The sequence below is a fragment of the Simochromis diagramma genome, unplaced genomic scaffold (assembly GCF_900408965.1).
Source record: "Simochromis diagramma unplaced genomic scaffold, fSimDia1.1 OVJJ01000676.1, whole genome shotgun sequence".
Classification (NCBI taxonomy): Eukaryota; Metazoa; Chordata; class Actinopteri; order Cichliformes; family Cichlidae; genus Simochromis; species Simochromis diagramma.
In genome coordinates this window covers 443,218-467,298 of record NW_024387466.1, presented here as the reverse complement: position 1 = coordinate 467,298, position 24,081 = coordinate 443,218, and the positions used below count along the sequence as shown (strand labels likewise).

General features: G+C 41.4%; 2 protein-coding genes across 4 annotated transcripts in view; one reads left to right on the top strand and one right to left on the bottom strand.

Moving 5' to 3' along the window:
* The window catches only part of fam222ba (family with sequence similarity 222 member Ba), a 30,908-nt gene extending 27,807 nt beyond the window's left edge, over positions 1 to 3,101 (bottom strand). The window contains exon 1 of one of the 3 annotated variants that reach the window (XM_040014610.1): positions 2,959 to 3,101. The gene's annotated coding sequence lies outside the window, so the exon portion shown is untranslated. Of the gene's footprint in view, positions 1 to 1,711 lie in introns of all 3 variants that reach the window. The other 2 variants (XM_040014609.1, XM_040014611.1) reach the window with 2 other exon arrangements.
* A 4,633-nt stretch (positions 3,102 to 7,734) lies between these two features.
* eral1 (Era-like 12S mitochondrial rRNA chaperone 1) lies at positions 7,735 to 21,483 on the top strand. The gene is made up of 11 exons (XM_040014592.1): positions 7,735 to 7,973; positions 12,133 to 12,291; positions 12,431 to 12,558; positions 12,647 to 12,724; positions 12,816 to 12,862; positions 12,951 to 13,012; positions 13,153 to 13,265; positions 14,937 to 15,233; positions 15,313 to 15,462; positions 15,881 to 15,961; positions 17,513 to 21,483. The coding sequence occupies exons 1-11, from the start codon at positions 7,868 to 7,870 to the stop codon at positions 17,633 to 17,635; spliced, it is 1,344 nt and encodes a 447-aa protein (XP_039870526.1). The 5' UTR covers positions 7,735 to 7,867; the 3' UTR covers positions 17,636 to 21,483.
* Positions 21,484 to 24,081: the final 2,598 nt, after the last annotated feature.

Genomic DNA, 24,081 nt, shown 5'->3' with positions numbered 1-24,081 from the left:
TTTGAATAAACCAAAAAATGAGCATCAGCCAAGAGGCTCATTCCGGCACAAAAAAATCATTGCATCAAAAATATGTTGGTTAGCTGAGCAATTTCACAGTCAACAATCAGAGGATCGGGACTCTTCCTCATCAATGTGTTTTAATGAGCTCCCCGTGAATCCCAACAACAGCTGAAACATAAAAGCTGCCCAAGTTCTCTGGTTCACTCTTTGTACCTTGTGATCTGTTATTCATAGTCTTGCTCTGAAGTCTCTCAGAAATAAAGCAGAGCTTTGATGTTATCCTCTTATTACTGCTGTCTGAAACAAGCCTAATGTTGGGAATCAGACAGTTTGGCTGTCGAATGGAGAACCTTCTGCAACACAAAACCATCTGGGCTTCAGTGTAAGGTGCTCACAATGATTGGTTTGAACCTTGTGAAGCTAGTCATCACTCACTAATATCTGCTTTGCCATGTGTTTGCAAGAACAACGTGCAAGAATAGCGTCTGGAAAACTGCGTAGGCGTGCATTACAATCACACTCGACTTATTCTAAAGCCTCTAATCATGTGTGTTCTCTACAATATGTAGCTTTTTCCCCCCATGCCATAGTTTTACGTCACCTGCGGGCCACAACAAACAGAGGCAATAGCAGCCAAGATGCTGCACAAGTACTTGAGAGGAAATTGCCCTCCTCTGCCCTTAGTGTAGATCAATATGTTCAAATTTGTCAGTGGCTGGCTGGGAAGGTGAAAAAAAAAAAAGGAAAAAAAACCTTTGCTTTTCTTTCAGTTTGCCCTCAGCAAAGACTCAGGATTTGTGGTGACAGGTCAAAGAGTCAGCACATGACTCATGGGCAGAGGAGGAGAGACACTTTTGAAAAGGCATGCAGAGATCTAATTAACACATACATTCAAGTGGTATTTCAATTTGCTGGAACGCTGTAATTTTCTACAGAGCTGACCAGCGTGACATGAACGAATGAACCATGCGCTCATGACATCCAGACTTATCTGCAGCCTCTATAACTAAGAGCAAACACGTCATTTTCAGACCTAAATAGAAGCAACCACATACCCAGTGGCGCGCGCGCGCGCGCGCACACACACACACACACACACACACACACACACACACACACACACACAGATATATTCACTGACATAACTGCTGTCATTAGAGGTGAACTGCATTTTACAGATGGGCAGAGGCCTTATATTAATTTGCTGTTGAGCCCCAATTAAGCTTCATTGTGCTGGGAAACATAGCATCCCAATGCAAAGAGGGTTCCTGCTACACGATAATTGCCAAAAAAATAAAATAAAAAAATACAGTTCTGGGGACACCCCCCTCCCGAGTTTCCCGGACAACAAGGTCTGAAATTTAATTATCCGCTCTTTGGAAAATATAGAGGAAGAAAGCTACATTGCAAAACTGCACTTCTGGGCAAGTAATGTGAGGCTCTTGTTTGAGTAAGCGCTGAATATCACAGAGCACATCCTTCCCTCGTTGCTATACACTAGACAGTCCCACCTTTGTCGTGGTAAAGAAGAGATAAAAGGCTTTTTTACATAACGACAGATTTTATATATATATATATGTGTGTGTGTGTGTGTGTGTGTGTGTGTGTTTAAATTTTTATTTCAAAACGGGCATGCAAATGTAGACAAAACACTTTTATTTGTTTATTTTTTTAAATCGCTGGATATTTCACAGTTTTATCATCTTACCATGTGAAGCGCAAAGCAGATAACTTCCATAGTCCGGTCAGTCATAGAACAGAAGAGTTGCCTTTTAATCAAATCCGTCACAAGCTCCATGACATTACAGACCGATTACAGCAATAAAAGCAGAGCAGCCAAAGACAACACGGACAGGCTGTGACAACATTAACATTCCGCCGTGTAAAGATTGGGCTCGGAGGGGGAGAAACGTCGATAGGATCCCATTAGTTAAGTGCGCCCTTAGGATACCCGAAATTTGATCAGAGATAGACCTTTTCCTTCCAGACACGAACCATTAGACGTCCTAGCATTAAAAACAGAAGCTGTTCTCGTCCTCTGAAACTACTCCTGCACTCCTCCTCCTCCTTCTCCACCTCCTCAGCGGTCGAGGTTGTGCGGCAGGATCAGGATGAGCTCGGTGACGTCAACCTTTTGTTATCACCTTTAACACTTGCTTTTGCAGGTGGAAACACTTCCCCGTGGCGTTATGTTTAAGAGGTGCCATTTGCAGACGCGCCTGGAGAGCAAGGAGGGCGCACAGCATCTGTACAGTCGAGTGGAGACGGCCGAGACTCTAAATCTTGGCAAATGGTTGCACGCTTTCATGATTATATCGGACACTAGCCAGGGGTAGACAACTTTGAAGGTAGCAAGCAGTATAAAATAACCGAACTTGTAACTTTCATCCGCAACTGGCTTCTTATTGGAGAACCACTTACGATTTAGCTTGAGATGAGGCGCAAAACTACCTGCATCATTGTTGATGACATTTTTAATCGGTGAACATACGAGTGTGATGATGATGACGATGATACTTTAGCAGGCAAATACAGCTCAGCTTAATCCGCACTGGTGGCTGTCACATTGCACAATATAAACTAGCTAACCAGCTGAACACAACACAACATAAGCCCAGTTTGTACAGTTATCATCAGCTCTAACCGAGAATTTATGGCTTTTCCTTCTAACTAAAACATAGTTGAGTATCAGAGAGATTTAAGCCTTTGATGGGAGCTTTACAGTAGATACAGGGCCAATGCAGGAGAGCAGTACAGTAGCTATAAACCTGTATGTTACCAGTCAGCGTGCCAGCTGACTGCCCAGGCTCCTGGCTAGCTAACCTAGCCAGCCAGTCTGAAACATACACAGTCCCATTGTTGCCTTCTCAACCTTTCCTAATATTTACGCCACACTCTCAGAGGACGTCACACGGTGTCGGACAGCAGGCGTGTTATAAAGATACAACTACTTACTCTCCGTTTACCTCTGCGAAAGGCATCGTTTAGTACGTCGCCATGGTTTAAAACGGACAGATTTTCTCCCGTTGCCCTGTGCTGCCGAATCACTGCTGTTGCTGCTGTCTGCGGCAGCAACTTCTGGCGCATGCGCTGTAGCTGGGACCGTTCCAGACTGCGCCGTGCGCTGCGCAGGACGCCCGAGTGGTTTAAAGGGACAGTGAACTTGAAGCGCGATTGGACGGCTGAATATTTGGACGTGAAATTAGTGAAATACATTAAAATAGTTCCTATATAGGCCAGTAAATAAATATTAGCCTTTAGCTGTCTATTTTTCGTCAGTCTAATTAGATTTGGTTAACGAGCTTTGTAGACAAAATAACAGCAGCTTCATCAGTTGTGGTAAGGTTTGAAACATATTATGGACTTACATATATGACAGTGCTCCCGTCTAAAGGGTACACGCGTTTACTGAATGGTTTCAGGAGTGTGAAAATGGTGTAAATCATGTGCTATGGCATTCAAGTCAAGTCAAGTCAAGTGGCTTTTATTATCATTTCAACCATGTACAGTGGTACAGTACAGAGTGAAATGAGACAGCATTCATCGGAGTTGGATTTATATTTTATTCATCACAGAAGATTGGAAATTCTTTTGTTACAGCAGTTGGAAAACTTAAACACAACCCATGTCACAATAGCTTAAATAATCAGAATAGTGTATGGCAAAATAAAATACGACATAAACAAAAAACAAAAACAAACAAAAATCCCTGTAAAGTCCAAACTAATCTAAAAGCAAAGTAAATACAATAAAGTATAATGGGTACAAATCAAAATTTAAAAAACAAGTAATAATTCAATTCAATAATTAAGCAAATGATCTAAAATTCACTAAAGCAAAATCAAACAGAATTAAACACATACCTGTTAACATTAACGCAACTCAGTATATGAAAGAGGTGTCAGAGTGGAATAAAATGTAAGCTTGAGAGAGTGCAGAAACTCGGTGAAACAATGCATCAGTCCACTGAAAATGTATTGAAGGTATTTTTTCCCTTTAATCTGATACAGGTCTCTAGTTTGCAATGCTGTAAGCATCTGAACATGATGGAGACTAAAAGCTGAATCAAATGTTTTTAAGGCAGCACAAATGTTTTCAGGGATTGCTGTGAAGAGCAGCTGTCAGTCAGGGTTGAGACCCAGTGACATTAAGTACTGTGGCATGATTTCATACTCATCAATGTATATATTTTCACGTCAGTACATGTATAGGTATATACAAGGTGTATAGGTGTTATGCTTCATATTTTTGGACATGTAGCTCAAGTAAAGTTCAGTCACACATCTGTATATTCCCTCCTAGATGTCTTGAAATTCATTTATGAATTTAAAGCATAATCCGGAAAACTTCACAAAAAGAAAACGAGTGAGCAGCCTTGAGGTGAGGATGTTTTGACCTGCCATTTAACTTCAATAATCAGTATTCTAACCTTGAATATTGAATATTGCTCATTTACCTCTAAGCTTGTTTGTGCGCATCTCTGACCAAAATTTCCTGCTCATCTGGAAGAATGGCACATGACTTGCCTTGAGCATGAGCTATATTATGCTATATTCTGCTTGCATTTTGCCTCATTGTGCTGCTCACATATTGTATTATGAATCTTGTTGGGGAAGATAAAAACCCAGATAGAGGACTCCTGGTCAATAGTGTCACATGCTTTGTGATTTGATGAAAGGTTCTATTTGTGCAGCCTGATGTGTATAGCTCCCTAATCAAAGACTTATTTTTCTGTGACAACTAAAATAAATTACTCCATTACAATCGCCCACCTGCCCTCTCTGCAGTATTGATACCATTTTTATTACAAGAGAGAGACAGACCGACAACACTCAAGACCGTGGCCAGTTGTGGAAGCTTAAGAATGTGTGCTCACGGCTATGTAATGTCTTGTCACGTTGGAGCCTCCGCAAAAGTAATCAGATAAGATTATTACAGAGAAAATTACACGTGCTCAGTCCCGTAAACATTTCTGATACAAAGCTTTGTGAAGCCGCGGCCTGAGCTCCAGTATGGACCGGGCTTATTACAATACTTCAGCCAATTTAGGCCTGCAAGCTTCACTTCCCCCCATCAGCAAGTGAAAGAAGGGAGAATTTGGTCTGAAAGCCCAATCACACAGAGCGCTCCGAGTTCAGCAGGTGGGGAAGTAGCAGCAGCAGGCTCCATCAGGCAATAATACAAAGTTAATGATGCAGAATGGTGTCTTTCTCCATACCAAAGAAGACGTCAATACAGGATGTTTAAGAACGCTGTTCCTAATTACGCTTTTTAAATTCACCACTGACGTGATTGATGATTTCAAAGGGAGGCATTATTGATCCACTTCACAGACAAGTCCCATCGATTGCAAGTCTGGAATGAATAAAAGTTTTTTTTTTCCACCCCACTTTATCTCCCCCACGGAGAGAGAGATTGTACAATCAGAGCATCAGTGTGACCTATATGGGTAGTTTAGGAGCTAAATCACCTCTTTAACAAAAAAAAAAAAAAAAAAAAAGCAGGCAGAGCAAGGACGTCTCGAGCAGTGATTGCTGAATCGAGGGACCTTGGGGGACCTTCAGGGCGTCACATAAAATGTAACAGTTGAATCTCATTTCTCACATGTGGAAATTCACCCATCCGTTCATTAATCTGTGGGATCCCTCGCAAATAGCCGATCTGTGTTGGAGTTCTCAGCATGATAAAGTTCAGGAGCGGCTGTTTGAGAGAAAGTCAGCCGGCTGTGCCCCATCACGCCTCTCACTGCAATCAGCGGTGATGGAGTGATGGATGCTCTGACGCACTGACAGATTGTTTTTCCCCCACCTCTGCTCCCTGTTGACATGCCCCGTGGCTCGTGCTTATAGTTCTTTGTTATTCCTCGTGCTGAGCAAGCTCTCCTTATTAGCGCAGAAACTGCCAGTTATTGCTCATCTAATTCCAGCTATTAATAAATCAAAAATAGAAGTTTGAGAAAATCTCCACATCGGGCTGCAGAAAATTCTGCATATTCGGGGAGATCTGACTCGTACAACGTCAGTGCCGCGTGTTCTTTTGAATTACAGAAAATAAAGATTGATTAGGAATCAACAGCATGCTGAATCGCTGTAGCAGAGAGGTTTTCCATCACACCGTGCAGCATCTCATTGGCAAGTGCACTTCACATACCAAAGTGGGCTACAGCTTATGATTAAATGGTCTGCAGGCGAAGCCTTTTTGTCTTTTTTTCCTTTTTTTTCTAGAGAGAGAGAGAGAGAGAGAGCTCTTTCTGAAGGCCAAAGTTAATGCAGTCATAGAAAGACTCTGATACACTCCCACGTGAAGTGGCCATGTGAGGAAAGCCCGGAGGGAGAAAATGCCTTGAATGAATTTGAGAGAGAGAAAGAGAGAGGCAGATAGAGGGGAAGTTCAAACATTACTGATCCTCAAATATCCTTTTGGTTTCTGGTTCAATTGGAATTTGGCAGTAAGTGTCTGCTAAAAGCTCCATTTTTGTTGCCCCTCCATTGCTGCTGAGCTTTTAGAGTTAGATGATGACAGATTGTGAGCTACCTGATATCCTTCATCATCCTCCCCAGTGGAGGTGTTTGTTCCACCCCGAGCAAGTCCTCCAGGACTAACAAACAGCCGGTGAGCTTGATGGACTACAGGGAGACATCTGCTCTGCTTGGCTTTCCCTTGCATATTGAAAACAACGTATTACAGTAAACAATCACCACGCAAACTGCGTCCTTTTAGTCCGACTATTAACCTCATGCACTTTGTGGTTATCAGGCCATTATATCAGCTCATCCTCATGAATTAGTGCTTAAATCTTACGGGGAGGTGAGTGAGTTTGTCAGCATGCATGCTTTCTTCAGGTTAGTATGCTGCTTTAGGCGACCCATGCTCAATATATCCTCAACAACACTGTCAAAACTGTGCTTCAAGCACCCTTGGGGATCAGCTCTGTTGTGTGCACTCATGGGACAAGAGGGAAAGAAAATGTCTGAGCAGTGCAATCTGATTTGCGGTTGTGGGTGCAGCATTGCTCACAAAGTAATCTAGAGAATATCACCTCTTCTAAAAGTCCCTTTGAGGTCTGTCATTCATTTCAAACTGCAGGTTGCTCATGTTGGCAGACGCGTTTGTGCATTGTGATGAGCTGATTTGGGATTGCCGTCGGCTGATTTCAGCTTGTCTCTGTCCTTCCTGCTGTAGACAGGTGGTTCCTAAGCTGGGGCCTCGGGGGACTTCTGGGAGGTAAAGAGGGTTTGCTGCAAAATGACACACAACAGTTATATTATTTTGTTATGTAGAAGTAAGGCCTAGAGAACAGTTGTGCCCACTCGAATAATTTCCTCCATCGCATAGTTCCTCCAAACTCAATGAGCTCTCTTCTCATTCCTCAGCCTTTATTTGTTTGTTTCCTTGTTTCTCTTCTTATGCAATCATTTTCAGTCACTCAGACCATGAACTGTCATTTTCGATTTAGTCAGTGAAGAGTACGCAACTGGTACAGTCTTTACTGAGTCATTAGGAGAGTAGTTGGATATTATGATGTAAATCTTGTCAAACAATAAATATTTCAGTTTTATTTGCCTTGAAAAAAATCTGTTTAATCAGTGGGTTGTGATTAATTTGCTATCTGACTTTAACGTTTCAGATGAATGCGAGTAGGATGGTCAGGGATGCAGTTGACCCTGCGGCCGCTAGGGGGCGGTGTAGCTTTCACAAGAACACTCATACAGACCCTCTCCAGAGCGGAAGATACCTCTCTTTGGTTAAAGCAACATGGTTTTACCTTACAGGCAATGTGAATGTAAACAAGCGACCCAGTTCTTCGCAGACGAACAACGTCTTATTAGCTAAAACACAGCAGCTGTTGTTTTGTCAAAGTAAGATGGCTCTCAGAGTGTGTGGTCGCTTTTTCAGAGACTCGGCTGTCCTCTCCAGGCGGCTCGCCGTGTCTGCTCGACAGGAAAGTGCGTCATGGTTTCTGACAGCGGGTCAGTGGAGACATTATTTTTCTGCTTATCGTTTATTTTGTTCATTTTTGAAAGGAGAAATATTTGAGGCTCGGGGTTAATACCAAATGGGGAAAAGTGAAATGTCACCTGTCGCTCGGAATGAGGTTTGTGAGGGAGACTGTATGCTAATACCGTAGACATTATAATGACATCTACATGGATGAAGATGTCATTGCTGCTTTGATTAACTGTATAGACGCCGTGTAAAGGACCGTGAACAGACAGAAAATATGGCTGATAATTTGAGGCGGAAAAGATGAGCTATTGTTATCGATATGATATTATCTCAATGCTTTACCTGGGTTTTCTTACATGCTGTGATATGTTGAGTATTGCAAGAACATATTGCGGTTTGTCACTTTATGTTTTATCCAACGAGATAAAGTTTTCTGACTACAGTCAAAGGAGCTTGCAAAGAAAAGCGTCTGGACTTCTTTGAGTTGCTTGAAGACGTTTCACCTCTCATCCGAGAAGCTTCTTCAGTTCTAAAGGTCAAATGGTGGAGAGTCCCAGATATAAACCTAGTGGGAGTTTCCCCCCACAGAGGGACAAAAGGACCCCCTGATGATCCTCTAATTGCCTGAGCCAAGGTGTGAAAATGGGTGTGGGTCCCAATCAGCCAAGGTTTCGGGTGAGCTCATTGTGAAACCTGGCCCCACCTTATCATGCGATTTCCTGAGATCAGATGGCCCAGGATGTGAGTGGGCGTTAAGGCGTCTGGGGAGGGAACTCAAAACTGGATTATAGATGACAGACAGTTGGTGTCGTAAACCACCGCCTCTGTTCAAAGATGGTCGCTCACAGTGGACATAGATGGCTTCTTTGTGGGTGACTGTAGCTCAGGTGGCAGAGCAGATCAGCCACTAATCAGAAGGTCGGTGGTTCGATCCCAGGCTGCCTCCTGGCTGCATGCCAAATATCCTTGGGCAAGATACTAACCCCGTGTTTGCCTACTGGTGGTGGTCAGAGGGCCCGGTGGCGCCAGTGTCCGGCAGCCTCGCCTCTGTCAGTGCGCCCCAGGGCAGCTGTGGCTACAATGTAGCTTGTCATCGCCAGTGTGTGAATGTGTGTGTGAATGGGTGAATGACTGAATGTAGTGTGAAGCGCTTTGGGGTCCTTAGGGACTAGAAAAGCGCTATACAAATGCAGGCCATTTACCATTTACCATTCTTTCACTCCTCTTTCAATCCATCTGTCCTCTCTGTCCAAAATGTGAACATTGGCATCCTTGAAAGAGTGTCCTTTATCTTTAAGATGCAGATGGACTGCTGAGTCTTGTCCTATGGAGGTGGCTCTGAGAACCTTCACAGACACTTTTCTCACTACAGATGTTTTTTGACTGAAAAATGAGACGTTCTCCAACACATCATTAAAACCTGCCATGTTGTTGTAAGACTGAGTCAGTCTGGCATCAGTCTGCAATTGATTGGGGTCAAGTTAGTAATAACATACAAGAAAGCGTGTCTGGAGCTGCTGTTGTTGTTACCTGTTGTTACCTACCGGCAAGCGCTCACAAAAACTCTTAAATCCCCTTTTTCTAAAGGTACATGTTTAGATCATTACCAGTAAATAGCTGCAAGGTTAAAGCGCTTTGTAAGTGGATGACTCTTTCTGATACACCCTGTAATATATTTGTGCTGAGCAACCGTCCTCTTCTATAGGAATATAACCAGCTGGCAGTCAACTGTGTCGAGTAGACTCAGTTGACAGTGTGTATTTGTTTCACACTGATTGGTTTACACTGTCATTTTTTTTTTAATTGATACATTTTGTAAAATTTACTTTGAATTACGTAGACTGTTCGCATCCCAGACCCAACCAATTCTGATTTTTATTTTTTTGAATACACCATCAAGTCAGTTAAACTTCTGAGATATTGATCTTTGTAGTTAGGTAGTAGAGGGGCTGTTAATCCGTCTTAAGAGTGTAGAGGAAAGTCCAGGAGAAAACCAGTTACTCTAGGACAGAGGTTCCCAAAGGGGGGGGCGGGGGCAGAGCCATTGCAGGGGTGGTATGAAAGAAAAAAACAAAAAAGAACTCTTGGACACTGCTAGCATAATGGACAGGCTTTTGACAGGGGCTCTCACACAAACGCAAAACAGGAGATTAAGCATCGCCAAATATGTTTCCAAACCAGCTTCCTTCCAAGCCAAAGACTAGAAAATATGATGAAGCATATCTTTCCTTTGGCTTCACCTGAACAAGTGCCAAGGTAGGTCTCCCCTGCAGAATTGGTTTGGACAAACAGTATCCCACAGTCTCGATTTTTAGTTCACAAACACTTCTTGACTAACTACTCCTGACATTTTGGAGATGTTAGCTCTTTATAGAGTAAAATTACAGTGGGATACAAATAATATCAGGCTGATCCGGCCACAATTTGTTCCCCCTGTCCAAATCACAGACAAACAGTATCCCACAGTTGTTTTTGTTTTTGAACCCGTTTTGTCACAGAGAGGTATTTTTTGAAAAATGTATTGATAGCAATGTTGAATATTATTACACAGGAAAAAAAAAACTACATGTAAAATAATTACACCATGACCCCTCTGCCTTTCTAAATGGAGGGACAGTAACTGCGTGTAAAACCTGCAGACAGTCAGATTAACAGTATTTTGTCTCTATCTGCCATTCTGCAATTCATCTCATGTAAACAATAACGTGGCGCACAGCGTGATGTGAAAAAAGGCACATACCTTTGACGTTGCGTGATGAACTCTGTATTCCTTGTCCACACGTAAACGCAAAAAAATGAGTTTTAAAAAATCTCAGTTTTCTGTGATTCGAAACACCGTTTACGTGTTGACCCAAACGCACAGAAACAGCTGCGTTTTTCAAAAATACCCATGCAGGTGTGGACGTAGCGTAAAAGAGTTAGTAGTGTATTTTATTACTACCCGTAATTTATTGCAGTTTACTTGTATTTGCCTAATTGTTTACTAAATGTTTGAGGCGTGAAATAAACCGCAATGGAGTTTGAAAACAAAATATGGGTGTGTGTGGTTGGAGTATGTGTTTGTGCAGGGGGGGGGGGGGGGGGTGGGAACCACTACTCTAGGAGAACTGGACAGGGCTGTAGAAGGTCCATAAGCGATCACCAGGATCGGCATCTGCTCCATTTGTGTAAGGAGGAACAGGATGAGCTTCGCCAGAATGACCTCCTACAGCCTGCTGGTGTGAGTGTCTCTGACCACACGATCAAAAACAGACTACATAAGGTGGCCTGAGTACTGACATCCTCTGTTGGTCCCTATGATGTTGATCCTGATTGGATTTTGCCATCAGAATACCAGAATTGGCAGGTCATCACTGATGCCCTTTGCTTTTTAGAGATGAGAGCAGATTCACCCTGACCATATGTGACAGAGTCTGGAGAAGCCGTGGAGAACGTTATGCTGCCTGTAACATCGTTCAGTATAACCGGTTTGGTACTGGGTCAGTGATGGTCTGGGGATCCATATTGATGGAGGGACACAAAGACCTCTACAGGCTAGGCAACAGCACCATGATTGCCATTAGGTATCGGGATGAAATCCTCGGACATTGTCAGACCCTACTGCCCTAGTGCCCGGCCTCATGTAGTGAGAGTAGAGCAGTGAGTTTCTGGAAGATGATCCTGTTGATTTTGGTCCAGCTCAAGGAGGAATCCCCCCTCCTCTTACTATTAAAGTCCTTTCTTATTAAACTTTTGGAAAGCTGATTTTAAAAGTAGTTTAAATCATAAATTGATTACATTTATATTTGCTAGATAAAGTGAATCATTTCTCTCCTGCACAGTGCTAACAGGAGCAGCCTGAGACTTTATACCTCCACTAAGGCTCAAAATTCTCTGCAAAAGTAACAACAAATTGCTTGTTAACACATTTCTCCATAAAAGTGCTTGTTATCCAAAATGACTTTTAAAAGCTGCAGTTTTGGGGTAAGACAGCACAAAAATCTTGGAGTTATGTGATGATGTATGGTTTATTTTGTGAACTGTTTTTTTGGGGGGGGGAGGCAGGGCAGGAGAGGGTTTGGACAAAGAAAATCTGAATGCGTCACTATTCTGTGTCATATTAACATCCCAGTAAGAATAATCAGTCAGTCAGCTTGCGGGCCAGCTGGCAGTGAAGTGATGGAGATTTTGATGTCTTTACAGGAAATGCTGCCTGCAGCCGTGGAGGGGGGAACGGATTTATCTTCACTCCTGCTTGTTTTATTACATCAGAGGCATTTCTCAGCAGACTGATGAAAGGCAAAGCAGCAGAGGCAGACGGCAACATTTATCGCCTTCCAGCCTCAGTTCCGCCAGACAGCGGTAACCAGACCACTGCCTCAGAGATTTACATCTCTAAATTTGCCTGATCATTCCAACTCAGCCTTTTCCCAAAAATTGCACATGTCATCCTTCTGTCATGTTTATGGTCTGTCTAATGTTTAGTGTTGTGTCTTTTTAGGTGGACAGTTGTCTCTGTTAATGAAACATCCAGATCAACCTGAAAACTCAAAGGTTTTGAAAGTGGCTATAATAGGTGCCCCAAATGCTGGGAAATCCACATTGTCCAATCAGCTCCTTGGCAGAAAGGTTTTTGTCTTTCTTTTTAAAAAATCTTCACTCTGTAAAATATTTGTCTTATTGCTCACCTTCTAAAATCTGTAATCTTGTCTTAAAGGTGTTTGCTGTGTCCAAGAAAGTACACACTACACGGTCACGTGCACTGGGCGTCCTAACAGAGGAAGACACACAGATAGTACGAACCTTTTCGCTTCCTTTCTGTTTTAATCCAGGAATGTTGCTCAGAAGTTATATGCCTTTGTCAATAAATTGTTTGTTTTTTGTAGATCTTGCTTGATACTCCTGGTCTTACTACTCCATCAAAGGTCAAAAGGTGCTTTTCCCATTTAGATATTACTCAAGTCTGTCTCCCTCTGGTTTTATTCTGCTGTGTAATACATGAATAAATTCTGTCTTCAAAGACACCAGCTGGAGAAGTCTTTGCTTGTGGATCCCTGGAACACGGTCAAAGAAGCTGATCTAAGTATGATATATTCACTCTGCGTCATTTATTAACCGCAATTGAGCAGTCTCTATTTTTTTTTATTATTATTCTTTGTGCTGATCTAATGTGAACAGTGGTGCGCAGTGCTCCCTTTTAAATGCTTATAATTGCATTTCCAGTGGTAGTCATGGTGGATGTGGCAGACAAATGGATGTGCAGCAGGCTCGACTTTGAGGTGCTGAAATGCCTGGCCCAGCACCCGGATATTCCTGCAGTCCTAGTCCTGAATAAGGTACTTTTTGCTGGAGTAAAATGTGCATGTTTCGCATGATTCATAAAAACAGAAACTACAAGGCAGGAAGAAATCTGATTGATAAAAGCTTATGTAGTAATGTAGTCTAGCCTTTCTCTTGTATGAATGCCTCATATTGTAACCTCTTGACAAGTACTTAGTAATAACTGTAGTTATACCACCTCACATGCTTGTTTATAACTATTTAAAACAAGCAGTATTTGCAGGGATAGTAGCAGTTAATGTACTGTACACTTTACAAGAAGCCCTTTTTTGCCTATAACATCCTAATTCATTATTATTATTGAAGCTAAAAGCTAAAGCTGGCATCATTCAGTGTTTGTGTCACTGTCACCAAACCAAATAAAGAGCCCAAAATCAGTTCATCTCACAGTAGCTTCTAGTTTCAGAATCATGTCAGTGGCCTTCCATCCCAAACCCCACAGGATGATTTAAAAAAAGAAAAAAGAAAATGTGAGAATTTACAGCAGCAGGGAAAGGTCATTAAGTACAATGTTGCTGCCAATATGTGTTTATGTTACAGCTTTGTTCCTTTCATTAGGTTTGTCCACAGTAAGGAATAATATGGGATTCATTGCAGTGAATTCCACTGCAGTGATTGATTAATTCAAATCACTCGATAATAGAAAATCCTCAATGCAAAGTTTTTTCTTTGGTGCTTTGTGTAATCCACGACTCTGTAGCGCTCAGTTAGAGCAAAGAGGTGGAGCTGTTACGGAGACCGTGAGCTCAGGTGGAGTGAAAGAAAAGGGCTTTCTAGTGTACAGAATAGCAGCGCTTGTTACTGTAATTGCCATAAAGTCCTTTACTGGGAAAAAGCTGGCTTGAGTCCTTAACCAAACCGCCTGTTCAACAAGCTCCAATGTGAAGAAAAGCGAGCTTTGTAGCTGCTCTCATCCACCGCTGATTGTTTTACACAGAGAATATCTGAAGCAAAGCTACAGAAGTTAAAGTGTACATAAGCAGGGGTGAGTCTAAAGGGGGGCATGGGGTGTACGAGACCATATTTATTTCAAGACTTTAGTAACACTGTTTTGCAGATTTAGTTTAGTTAATATAATATATAATATATGCACACACAAAAACAGATACCTCATCCAGGAGATAAAAAACCTGTCAACTGTTTACCTCCTGCTTGTGTAAGTACGCCTTCTAAGAAGAAAGAGTGAGCTTGCATCTATACCTAATTTTATTTGACATTACTGTAGTTATGATTATTTATTTTTGCATCTAAGATTGTTTTTAATATGGCAGGTAAATACATAAATGCTTTACTTTTTTATAGATACTGTATGCAAGTATTAAAACACTTCAGTCTAAAATAGAAACCAATGAGCAGTTCATTTTAAAAGAGCTATGTTTTTCTCTTTTGAGTATTTATTATTGCTCAAAAGTATTTTTACCCGATTGCTTAATTAAACAATCGATAAAACGCTCTTTTACTGCAAGAATTAAAGGTTTTAATTGACTTTTCAAGTGTTGTCGGAGTTGGATGTAGGAACTACTACTTTCTTTCTACAGAGCTACAACTGCCAAACAGAGCAAGTGTGCATGTGGCTGCCTTTACAGTTTCCATCACCGTGATGGTATAAAGAAAATAGTTCCTGCATGAAAAGGCGATAATGTTTGCATATTTTATTTTATTTTAAGGTGGACCTCATGAAGGCTAAAGATAGACTGCTGGATATCACGGCTCAGTTGACGTGTGGAGTGGTGAATGGACGCAAAATGCGGATCAGGCCAGTGATCAAGCCCCCGTGGGCAGAGAAAAGATCAGAAAGGGCTTCAGAGGGTGAGGAAAACGCAGAACCCGAGGATGGGAGTGAGCCGACCTCTGCGCTGAGCAAAGAACAGCTGAAGACACTGAGAAACCAGCAGGGCTGGCCTCACTTCAAGGACGTGTTCATGCTGTCGTCAGTGGACAGAGAGGACGTGGACACTCTGAAGGTAAATGTTATATGACCACATCAAGATACACTGTAATGTTCATGTGGTATAACTGTGTTCTGTTTTTCTGTTCTTAAAGAGCTACTTCATGGTTGCTGCCAAGCCAGGATCATGGCAATATCACAGTGAAGTCCTGACTGACCAAAGTCCAGAGGAGGTCTGCACTAACATCATCAGAGAGAAGCTTCTGGAGTATCTGCCCCAGGAAGTGCCCTATTCAATGACACAGGTGACTAATGAACCAGTGAACTCTCTGAAGTCACATGTGACCGTAAGCTGACAGCAAACTGCACTCGTCACATCTGGCTGCACTGATTAAAGCCTATTTAAAGAGCTTCATACTTGCCTCCATTCTACATGTTGACATGTGCTTGATGCAGCTGTTTGTTGCTGCTTCTAAAAAAACCCAAGGGTCATTTTTGAATACATCATTATAAAATCTGTCATTACAGAATCACACAACCATGTCAAAGGCGTACTGTGGGCTTGATTAGTTATTAGCAGCTCTTGGAGTTATGCGACATGAGTTTCTCTCCGCACAGAATATATTATCTCCTCTTGCTTTGACTCTGCTGCCATTTTTAAAAACTTTATTTGCCTAATGTGTGAAGAATACATTTCTAAGATCAAAATGTCTCTATTTTTAGTCTGTTGAACTCTGGCAAGATGGAGAAGATGGAGTGCTGGATATTTGTGTGAAACTTTACACAAAGAAAGAAACCCACATGGTAAGCATTCTCACTCTTTATTGGGCTTTTATCACGTGCATCTGTGTTAGTGAAGTGCTGTACTTGGCCTGCATACCAAATGAGACAGCCGTAAACGTGCTGTATGTCCATGTAGTTGTTTGAAATCACTTTTTTTTTCTTTTTTTTCTTTTTTTTTTATTCCCAGAAACATCTAGTGTAAAACTAGTACAGTATTTCATAAAAAGAACCTCACACCAACAATCAAACATGCTGGTGGTAGTGTGATGCGTCTGGGGCCACTTTTCTGCTTCAGCAGCTGGATAACTTGCCATAGTTCACCTCTAAATGTCTCAAAAAGCAAAAAAAAAAAATGAAGGTTTTGGAGTGGTTTAGTCAAAGTGTTGAATCCAGTTGACATGCTTTGAGGTTTCTTCCTGTTTTTTCTTCCCACTTTCGCCACAGTGCTTGCTCGTAGGGGCTCAAATGATTGTTGGGTTTTCCTCTGTATGCGTTATTGTAGGGTCTACCTTACAATATAAAGCACCTTGAGGCAACTGATGTTGGGATTTGGCGCTGTGTAAATAACTTTTAATTACTTCCGCATGCTTTAGCAAGAGTTGCATATTTTGAGTATTGATGGGAAGTCAATTCCTTGAAAGTACTTCTGTGTTCAGTGGTGTGACCACATCTACTGCAGTATCCATATAATCACATAGCCAGGACAGCCATCCATCTGTTTTCTTAACACTTTATCCAACTTTGGGTCAAAGGGGTGATTGCAGTCGTGCTGCCCACTACTAGGATCAACTCTTTATTTCTACTTCTGTGTGTGGACATGTAATTTAATGATAGGCTGCCATTCTGAAGTGTCAGTGCATGCTGGGCTGAAAGAAGTGAAATCTTTACCTCTCTTACTGACACCTGTAGCCTCTCTGATGGCTTCTGGTATTTGTTTGCCACGTATCTCCAAAAATTCTTTTTCCTTGTGTTTTTAACTCATAAATATTAGAGCAGCCTTTCTAAGCCATGCATTTTTAACGACAGGGAATATTTGAAGCTACGTCTGTTGTGCTGAAAATGTTTCAAGGTCGGTGACCTCCAAGAAAAGTTATGCAGATCATCGCTGTTCTTCACAGTTTGCATGTCACACAGGAATGATTCAAGAAATGTAGAGGTAGAACTCGAATCAGTAACTGACCAATAAACACTGAATTTAGTGTTTTTCCTGACACAAAGCTACTTTTTACCCATGCATGCAACCATACATGGGTGAAACCAAAGACCAGAGATATAAAGGACACTGACTGATTTATAGAGGTTTTAATCAAATAAGGTAACGATATAAAGATATGAATAATCAGCATCTTGAATCACAAATGTTTCATCTTTGACAAGTTCATTTTCCTGCAGTTTTGATATGACGCTGAGGTTATGATGCTCGTCTAAACTTTTCCTGAAGGAAACTATTCTTCCGTAAATGAAATAAAACCTTTCATGTGCTCAGTGGTGCCTGATGCTGATGTTTGTGTTTCTATTGTGTGTGTGTGTGTGTGTGTGTGTGTGTGTGTGTGTGTGTGTGTGTGTGTGTAGAGGATGGTGATTGGCACAGCTGGACAGATGGTAGCGCGGATCGCACAAGAAGCGAGCGAGGACCTGAGCAGAGTATACCTGAGGGAAGTCAGGTTGAAGCTCTCAGTCAAGCTGAAAAAGTGAAAATGGATGAAGGACTTGCAATAGGAAGAGAAAAGGACAGACCTCTCATCATGAGTTTGATAGGGCGCTGTAACTTATAAAATATTCTCAGACCCAGAACTCCTTTGACCTGACACCTCTGAAGAAGAGGAACTCTACTATAAATTGTGACTTTTGCAGCCTCCATTCATCCTGTGCATTATTAAAGCTTTTACATAGAGATGTTACAGAATGCAGTTCATAGATTGATGTTGAAGTGCAAAGAGCACTTTGGTTTTTCTGCAAAAAACCAAAGTGTTGATTAAATGCAGCTTCCACAAGCCACAGAGCCCCCCACCCCCACCTGAATTATTATTATTTTTTATTATTATTATTATTATTAAGCAGTGATATATTTTCAGTAACAAACATGACATAGACTCCCATCAAATGAGTGTTTTGACACAAGTTTGACAGTGTGCTCATGGCTGAGCAGGTTTGGCGAGCTGTGAAAAAGCCGATGGTTTATCTTTGGCTCTCAGAGCTTTTTACTTGGCGGGCGCCTCGTGCAAACATGGGCTGTAGATAAACTGAAGCGGGACCTGCGCAGTCATGTTCACTCAAATGTCCCTGATGTACCATCCAACCCTGTTCCCTCCACTCCCACATCACTTTAGCCTCCTCCACTGCCTTTGAAGTGTGGCCATCCATCCCTGCAACTATCACTTTTTTGTTCTGCTTCTTTCTTCCTTTTTCTCCCCCCCTCTCACCTCCCTTCTCTGCTTCCCACTTCTCCATCCTTCTGCTTTTTTGGCTCTTATAAAGCCCAGCTTTGCCCCTGAGGGCTGAATTGTCTCCCTAATGGATGGCAAAATGGAGCACTAACCTGATGCTAAAATGGGTCAGATAATGGTGATTAGATTCATTCCTGCTGCCTGTGAGTTAACTTGACGGTTACTCTATTCGGGGCATCTTGATGAATAACCAGCTAGTGGCCTTAAGCAGGGGAGGGAGGGAGAGGCCTCGAATGTCTCTCAGAAGCTGTGTCAGCCCCTCAAGCTCCCCCTACTCTCAAAAACGGCTGCTTCCCAGTGATTAGACAAGCCCGTTGCACAGCAGAGATCGCCACTCTGACAAGCCGACAGCAGTTGGGAAATATTTAAACCGATGCACGTCGGCCAGGGAAGGAAAGCAATCCCGCAAACACAATCAGTTTAAAGTGCTGATATGCTGCACCGAGATGAACAAAAAACAATGAGAAGCTTATTTAAGAACCATCTGCTTTATTTCATATGCACCTATTTATAAAAAAAAAAAAAAAAAAAAAAAAAAAGGAAATACCCGCCAGGAGCTTGTGAGTGACACCTCCCGGTCTAGATGACATTGAGAGAAGGCTGTAGAACCCTTACCATTACTAAAACTCAGTAATGGTAACGGTTTGACAGCCTCCCTCAGAGTGTTCAGGCTCAGTTACAGTGTTGGTGTGCTGATAGCAGCGGAGGGGGAATGAAACCCTGGATAGTACATCATCTATACTGTAGTGTCTCTTTTTTAAACTTACAGTATAAGATGATATCCTGTCCAGGGCACAAGACAGAACCATGAGCAGGGAGTCCCTGTAGTTTGTAATCTGCAAGAACAAGGAGGATAACTGTTAGAGTAGAACAACCAATTAAAATGTTTGTAATATGAAATCTGTTTTGTATTTAAATTAAAAGAAAGGGATCCTGTCGCAGAGCCTCCAGGCCTCAGTTACCACATCTCTGTCACATACTCGCCTCTTTGCCTTCAGTGTGTGTCATCGTCTGGTCTCCTTACTGGTCCCTGTGTTGGGTTCCAGCACTTAAAGGCCCCACTCTGGCTCATTAACATACTGTGATGACATCTGGGGCGGACCAGACTGTACTTTTTTTTTTTTTTTTTCTTATCTCTGTCCAACCTGATTGCCTCTGTCAAGTGATGGCCCACACCCTTTCTACACCCAGCTGGACTCAAAACACACACAAATACTATTTTTCTTTTAAAAACATACAGTAGGGGAATAATGCACGCGACATATATTCAAGTGTTTGTTGAAGGAAAAAACAGATTATCGTCTACAACAGCTTTTATGGCTAATTTTCTGCCAGATCTTTCACATATTTCAAAAAATATTCCTTGAATATTTTTGATTTGTTATTCAGAATATATGTTATTCTTTCATTTGCCATTCATTGTCTTGTCCAATGGGATTAGGGATTTTATTGTCCCCAAATAATGCATTTAGGTTTTTGGTGTTTAATGCAGTGGGTTCATTTTTCTTCACAGTTACACATACAAAAGGCTGGATAAGCCGCGCACAAAGGTTTGGGTCCAGGGGAATTTCTTTTAAAATAATTTTCACATGTTGCTCTGACCTCTTGCCAAAATGTCCTGCACTGCAAAAGCAGTAGTCTCATTTAGTGCACATATCATTTGGCAGGAGCATATGTTCACTTTACCCAGGTATGTCAGTCTGCGGTATGAACTCTGACACAAGTAGGCGTCCAATCTTCTGCTGACATTTCAGTTTCAAAATGTTCTAGTGAGCAGATTCTAAAACACAACGCCTGCGATTCTTAAGCAGTCTTTTTTCATCTTTATTTCACCAGGTGATTATGGTCGGCTAAAATGAATATCATTAACAGTCACATGACAAAAAAAGTGCACCCTCTTTCAGTTCTCGGATTTTACATCTGGTCCTTACCAGGTCTGAAAATTTGGTAAATACAACCTCAGTTGAACGGCAACTCATGGCATTATACCATGGCACTATTTGTTTATTAAAAACTAACCCAAAATATAGAAGAAGTGGGGATTTGTTTATGTACAACTCTGTTTAGGTCCCACACCACCATTCAGTCAGGCTGAAGCCTGGACTTTGCAGCACTTTGATTCTGTTATTTTCAGCCTTTCTATTGTAAATTTGCTGCTGTGCCACCTGCCTAAGCAATCAGAGAGATGGCCCCACATTTGCCTCTAGAATACTTTGGTATACAGAGGAGTTTGTGGTGTTTTAATGGTTCAGTGACTACATGGTGCTCAGGTGCAAAAGAAGCCCAAATCATCACCCCTCCACCACCATGCTTGACGGCTGGTATGAAGTGTTTGTGCTGATATGCTTGTTGTGCTTGGTTTTCTTCAAATGTGGTGCTGTGCGTTATGGTTAAACATCTGTACTTTGTTCAGGTGCAACTTAGCAAACCGAAGCCGTGCTGCCATGTTCTTTTAAGTAAGAAGAGGCTTTCTCCTGGCAAGCCCTGCAAACAGAGTTGGTACATGGTATTTTACATTGTCTGACCTTGTGGTGACCTTGCTGGGACGTCCACACCTGTGAAAACTGCCTTTAATTTTTTTTCCCACTTATGAATAATCTTTCTCACTGTAGAATGATGGACTTCAAATTCTTTGGAAAGGTTAAAAAAGATTGATGAGCAGCAACAATTGCTTCTGTCGTGTTTTGTAATTCAGCCAAGGTTGAATCTGAGTCATTTTCAGATTTGCTAAAGACCACACCATTTGTTTTATTACGTCCAGATGTATAAAACTTTATGATGACTGTTTGAAAAACTGCTTTAAGATCTTCTAACTTGGATATCCCATGCTTTCGATTCAGTTCTTTGAAGGACATCATAACATCTTGACTCATTTTAAGTACTTTGGAAATGCTAAAGTTTAAATTTAGCAGCGTTTTTTCCTGTGGTAAGAAAATTGTTTACCCGCTTTGAGACAAAGAGTCCTGGTTTTTAAAATATTTTCTGCCTTCACTGCATTTGCGGCCTTTTCACTGTGTCTAAATACGTGGGGAGAGGTAGTTTTTGACCTTAAGATTGCACATGAAATTTAAAAAAATAAAGGTATAATAGACTTAAGCTGTGCAGCCCAGTCATACAATGATGGGTCTAGACATTCTTCACCCCCAGAATCAAAAGACAAGTGTAATTATATTCTAATATGATGAACTGCAACATTGCAAAAGTTGGGCTCCTTTTTCTTTCTCGCTAAGCAGTATAAACTTTCAATTATATACTTCATCAATTTAAGGACTTTTAGAAGAACTACATGTTTCTCATTTGCCCAAATGTTCCTCCATCTCACCAATGTTAATTGTTAGTTTTGACCTTTCTCTGTCACACATGGCTAATTGCAAGAATTCAAGCAGTCAGCCAATGCAAGGTATCTCCTGTCATTTATTAAAAAAAAAAAAAAAAATTAAAAAAAGCTTGGAACTTTATCTCGCCGCATGGTAATAAATCGAATGCTCGCCATCTCTACAATCCTCTGAATCTCATATACTTTGGATTTATGTGCAATGGTTTGGAATTTAATGCCACGATATGTCAGCTGATGTCATGTTATCTGACTTATTAAACGGGCTCTATTCCTCTTTCTCACGCTTAGCTAGATTGCGGGATATGGAGAGCTGAGATGTAATTTTTTATTAGATATGCCACATACACGCCGAACATCAAATTCACAGTGTCAAATTATGGCTGGACTGTGATCGAGCGGGTTGCCTGCTGTGGTTTGTCTTTAATCCCTGACAGTTTGTCTGCATCCCTTCAAAACAGACTGTTTTTCAGGAGAAAATTAGTCTTCCTGGGGGGTTTAGCTGTCTCTTGCTCCTCGTGTAGAAACTCGTTGAATTCCAAGTTCAAAATTGGTGCAAAAGCTTGTTAAGCTGTAAATGACTCTGGTGGGAGTCATGTAGTGCAGGATGTATGCAGGAATACATAATGTACACCACATCTTTTTCAGGTGTAGGGACTCCTCAAGCAGCACTGATGAAAGCACTAGTTCCAAAACCAAGTTATTCATATAGAAAAACACTATTCACCCCCTATTTTAAGGGCGGGTTCATTTATCATAGCTCAATGTGTACCTACAGAGGGAATACCTAATATTTTGAACCAAATCTAATCATTCAATTCAGTAACTACGTGCGTGCCGTGTATGAACCCTGGGACCACGTTAGGTGGAACGTGACAGTTGCCATGGTAAAACACTCCCTAGTTAGGGTGTGGGATCTGGCGGGGGGTGTGAGAGGTGAGATAAAGATGGAGGTATTACTATCTGGGGTTTGCTTAGCCTTGAGCTCTTTATCTGCTGTAGAAATGCTTCTACTCCTTCTACAACTTTCCATTTGCATGCATAGATAAGCTTTTTTTATTCTCCAGCACTCATTAGCACAACAGGGAAGGATGCCTTTATTGTGCCACAAATTTGGTTTTGAATCTTTACATGATTGGAGGAAATTTGCTGGAAGTGTTATTAAAATGTTAGCTCAAAGAAAATTGTAAAGTAAAGATACAAACACCCCCCCCACCCCCTGCCAATCCCCGATGCAATGGTAAATGCATTGGGGACTGCAGGCAGGCTAATTAACAGCGATGGAATTTGGAAATAATAGAGAGATTTTCTGATTCACAGATTTATTTTTATTATGAACAGAAGGTAGTTCCATCAGAGATATGAAACATCTGGCCAGTGGTCACATTACTGAAGGTTTCTAAGTGGGACTCCAAACGGGGCTCTGTTTGGGTTTGACTACTTATAAAAGGTTCTGAAGATTCTTGGCCTGTGATTACTGAGTGCGTGACATGCTGAAATATTCTGGCAAGTTTAGCATTTGTGTGTTCAGTTATATTAAAGCACCAGAAGGTGAGATGGGAGATTTATTTAAGTACTGGAGAACAATTTGGAGGAACTTCAGATTAAGGGTTTTGCATTAAGGTGCTTAAATCTAATGCACTGTTGGAGATTAGATCGTTTTCCCAGCCACACTAGTTTTTGACTTCTTAGATTAAAGTTACAGAAGTGAATAAAAATGTGTGCTGCTGAGCTTTGATCTACTTTCTTCTTCCATTAATCGTTCTACAGTCCTTTTAATCCTACAGCCTGACCCATAGACTGGAAACCACAGAAGTGAAGTACCTGAATGTATATGATTGGTTGAACTAGCTCTATCTCGGCACTGTTGTACATGGTCATTTGCATCATAGTTAATCTAACAGCATCGTACATTAGAGAAGGATATTTTAGTCAGGGTAAGGATGCTTGATATGTAAATAAAAATTACACATTTGTCCAAATTTGCAGGATTTCAGTCTTTATTATGACATTGTGTACTTTGATTTGAAGTACATCCCCTGGAGTTTTTTTTTTTTTTTTTTTTTTAACCAGACATTTGGACAAATAAATATCAGATCCCTTTTGAAAAGGCAACTACAGAAATGGGTAATATAAAACCTTTATTTGTCACACCTCAGGATGTTAGAATCAGGGCTTCCAGATTAGGTGGTAAAGATCTGAAGTTAGAAGTTAGAGATAGACATGGAGGTATGTGTAGCGTCATTGTGCCGAGATCTTAAGTCTTTCTTAAGCCTTCCGAGAAAAGGATGTGGTTGCCTATGAGTCTGGCAAATGGTAATTATATAAAATGATATATTTGAAATGAATGATCCCCCTGT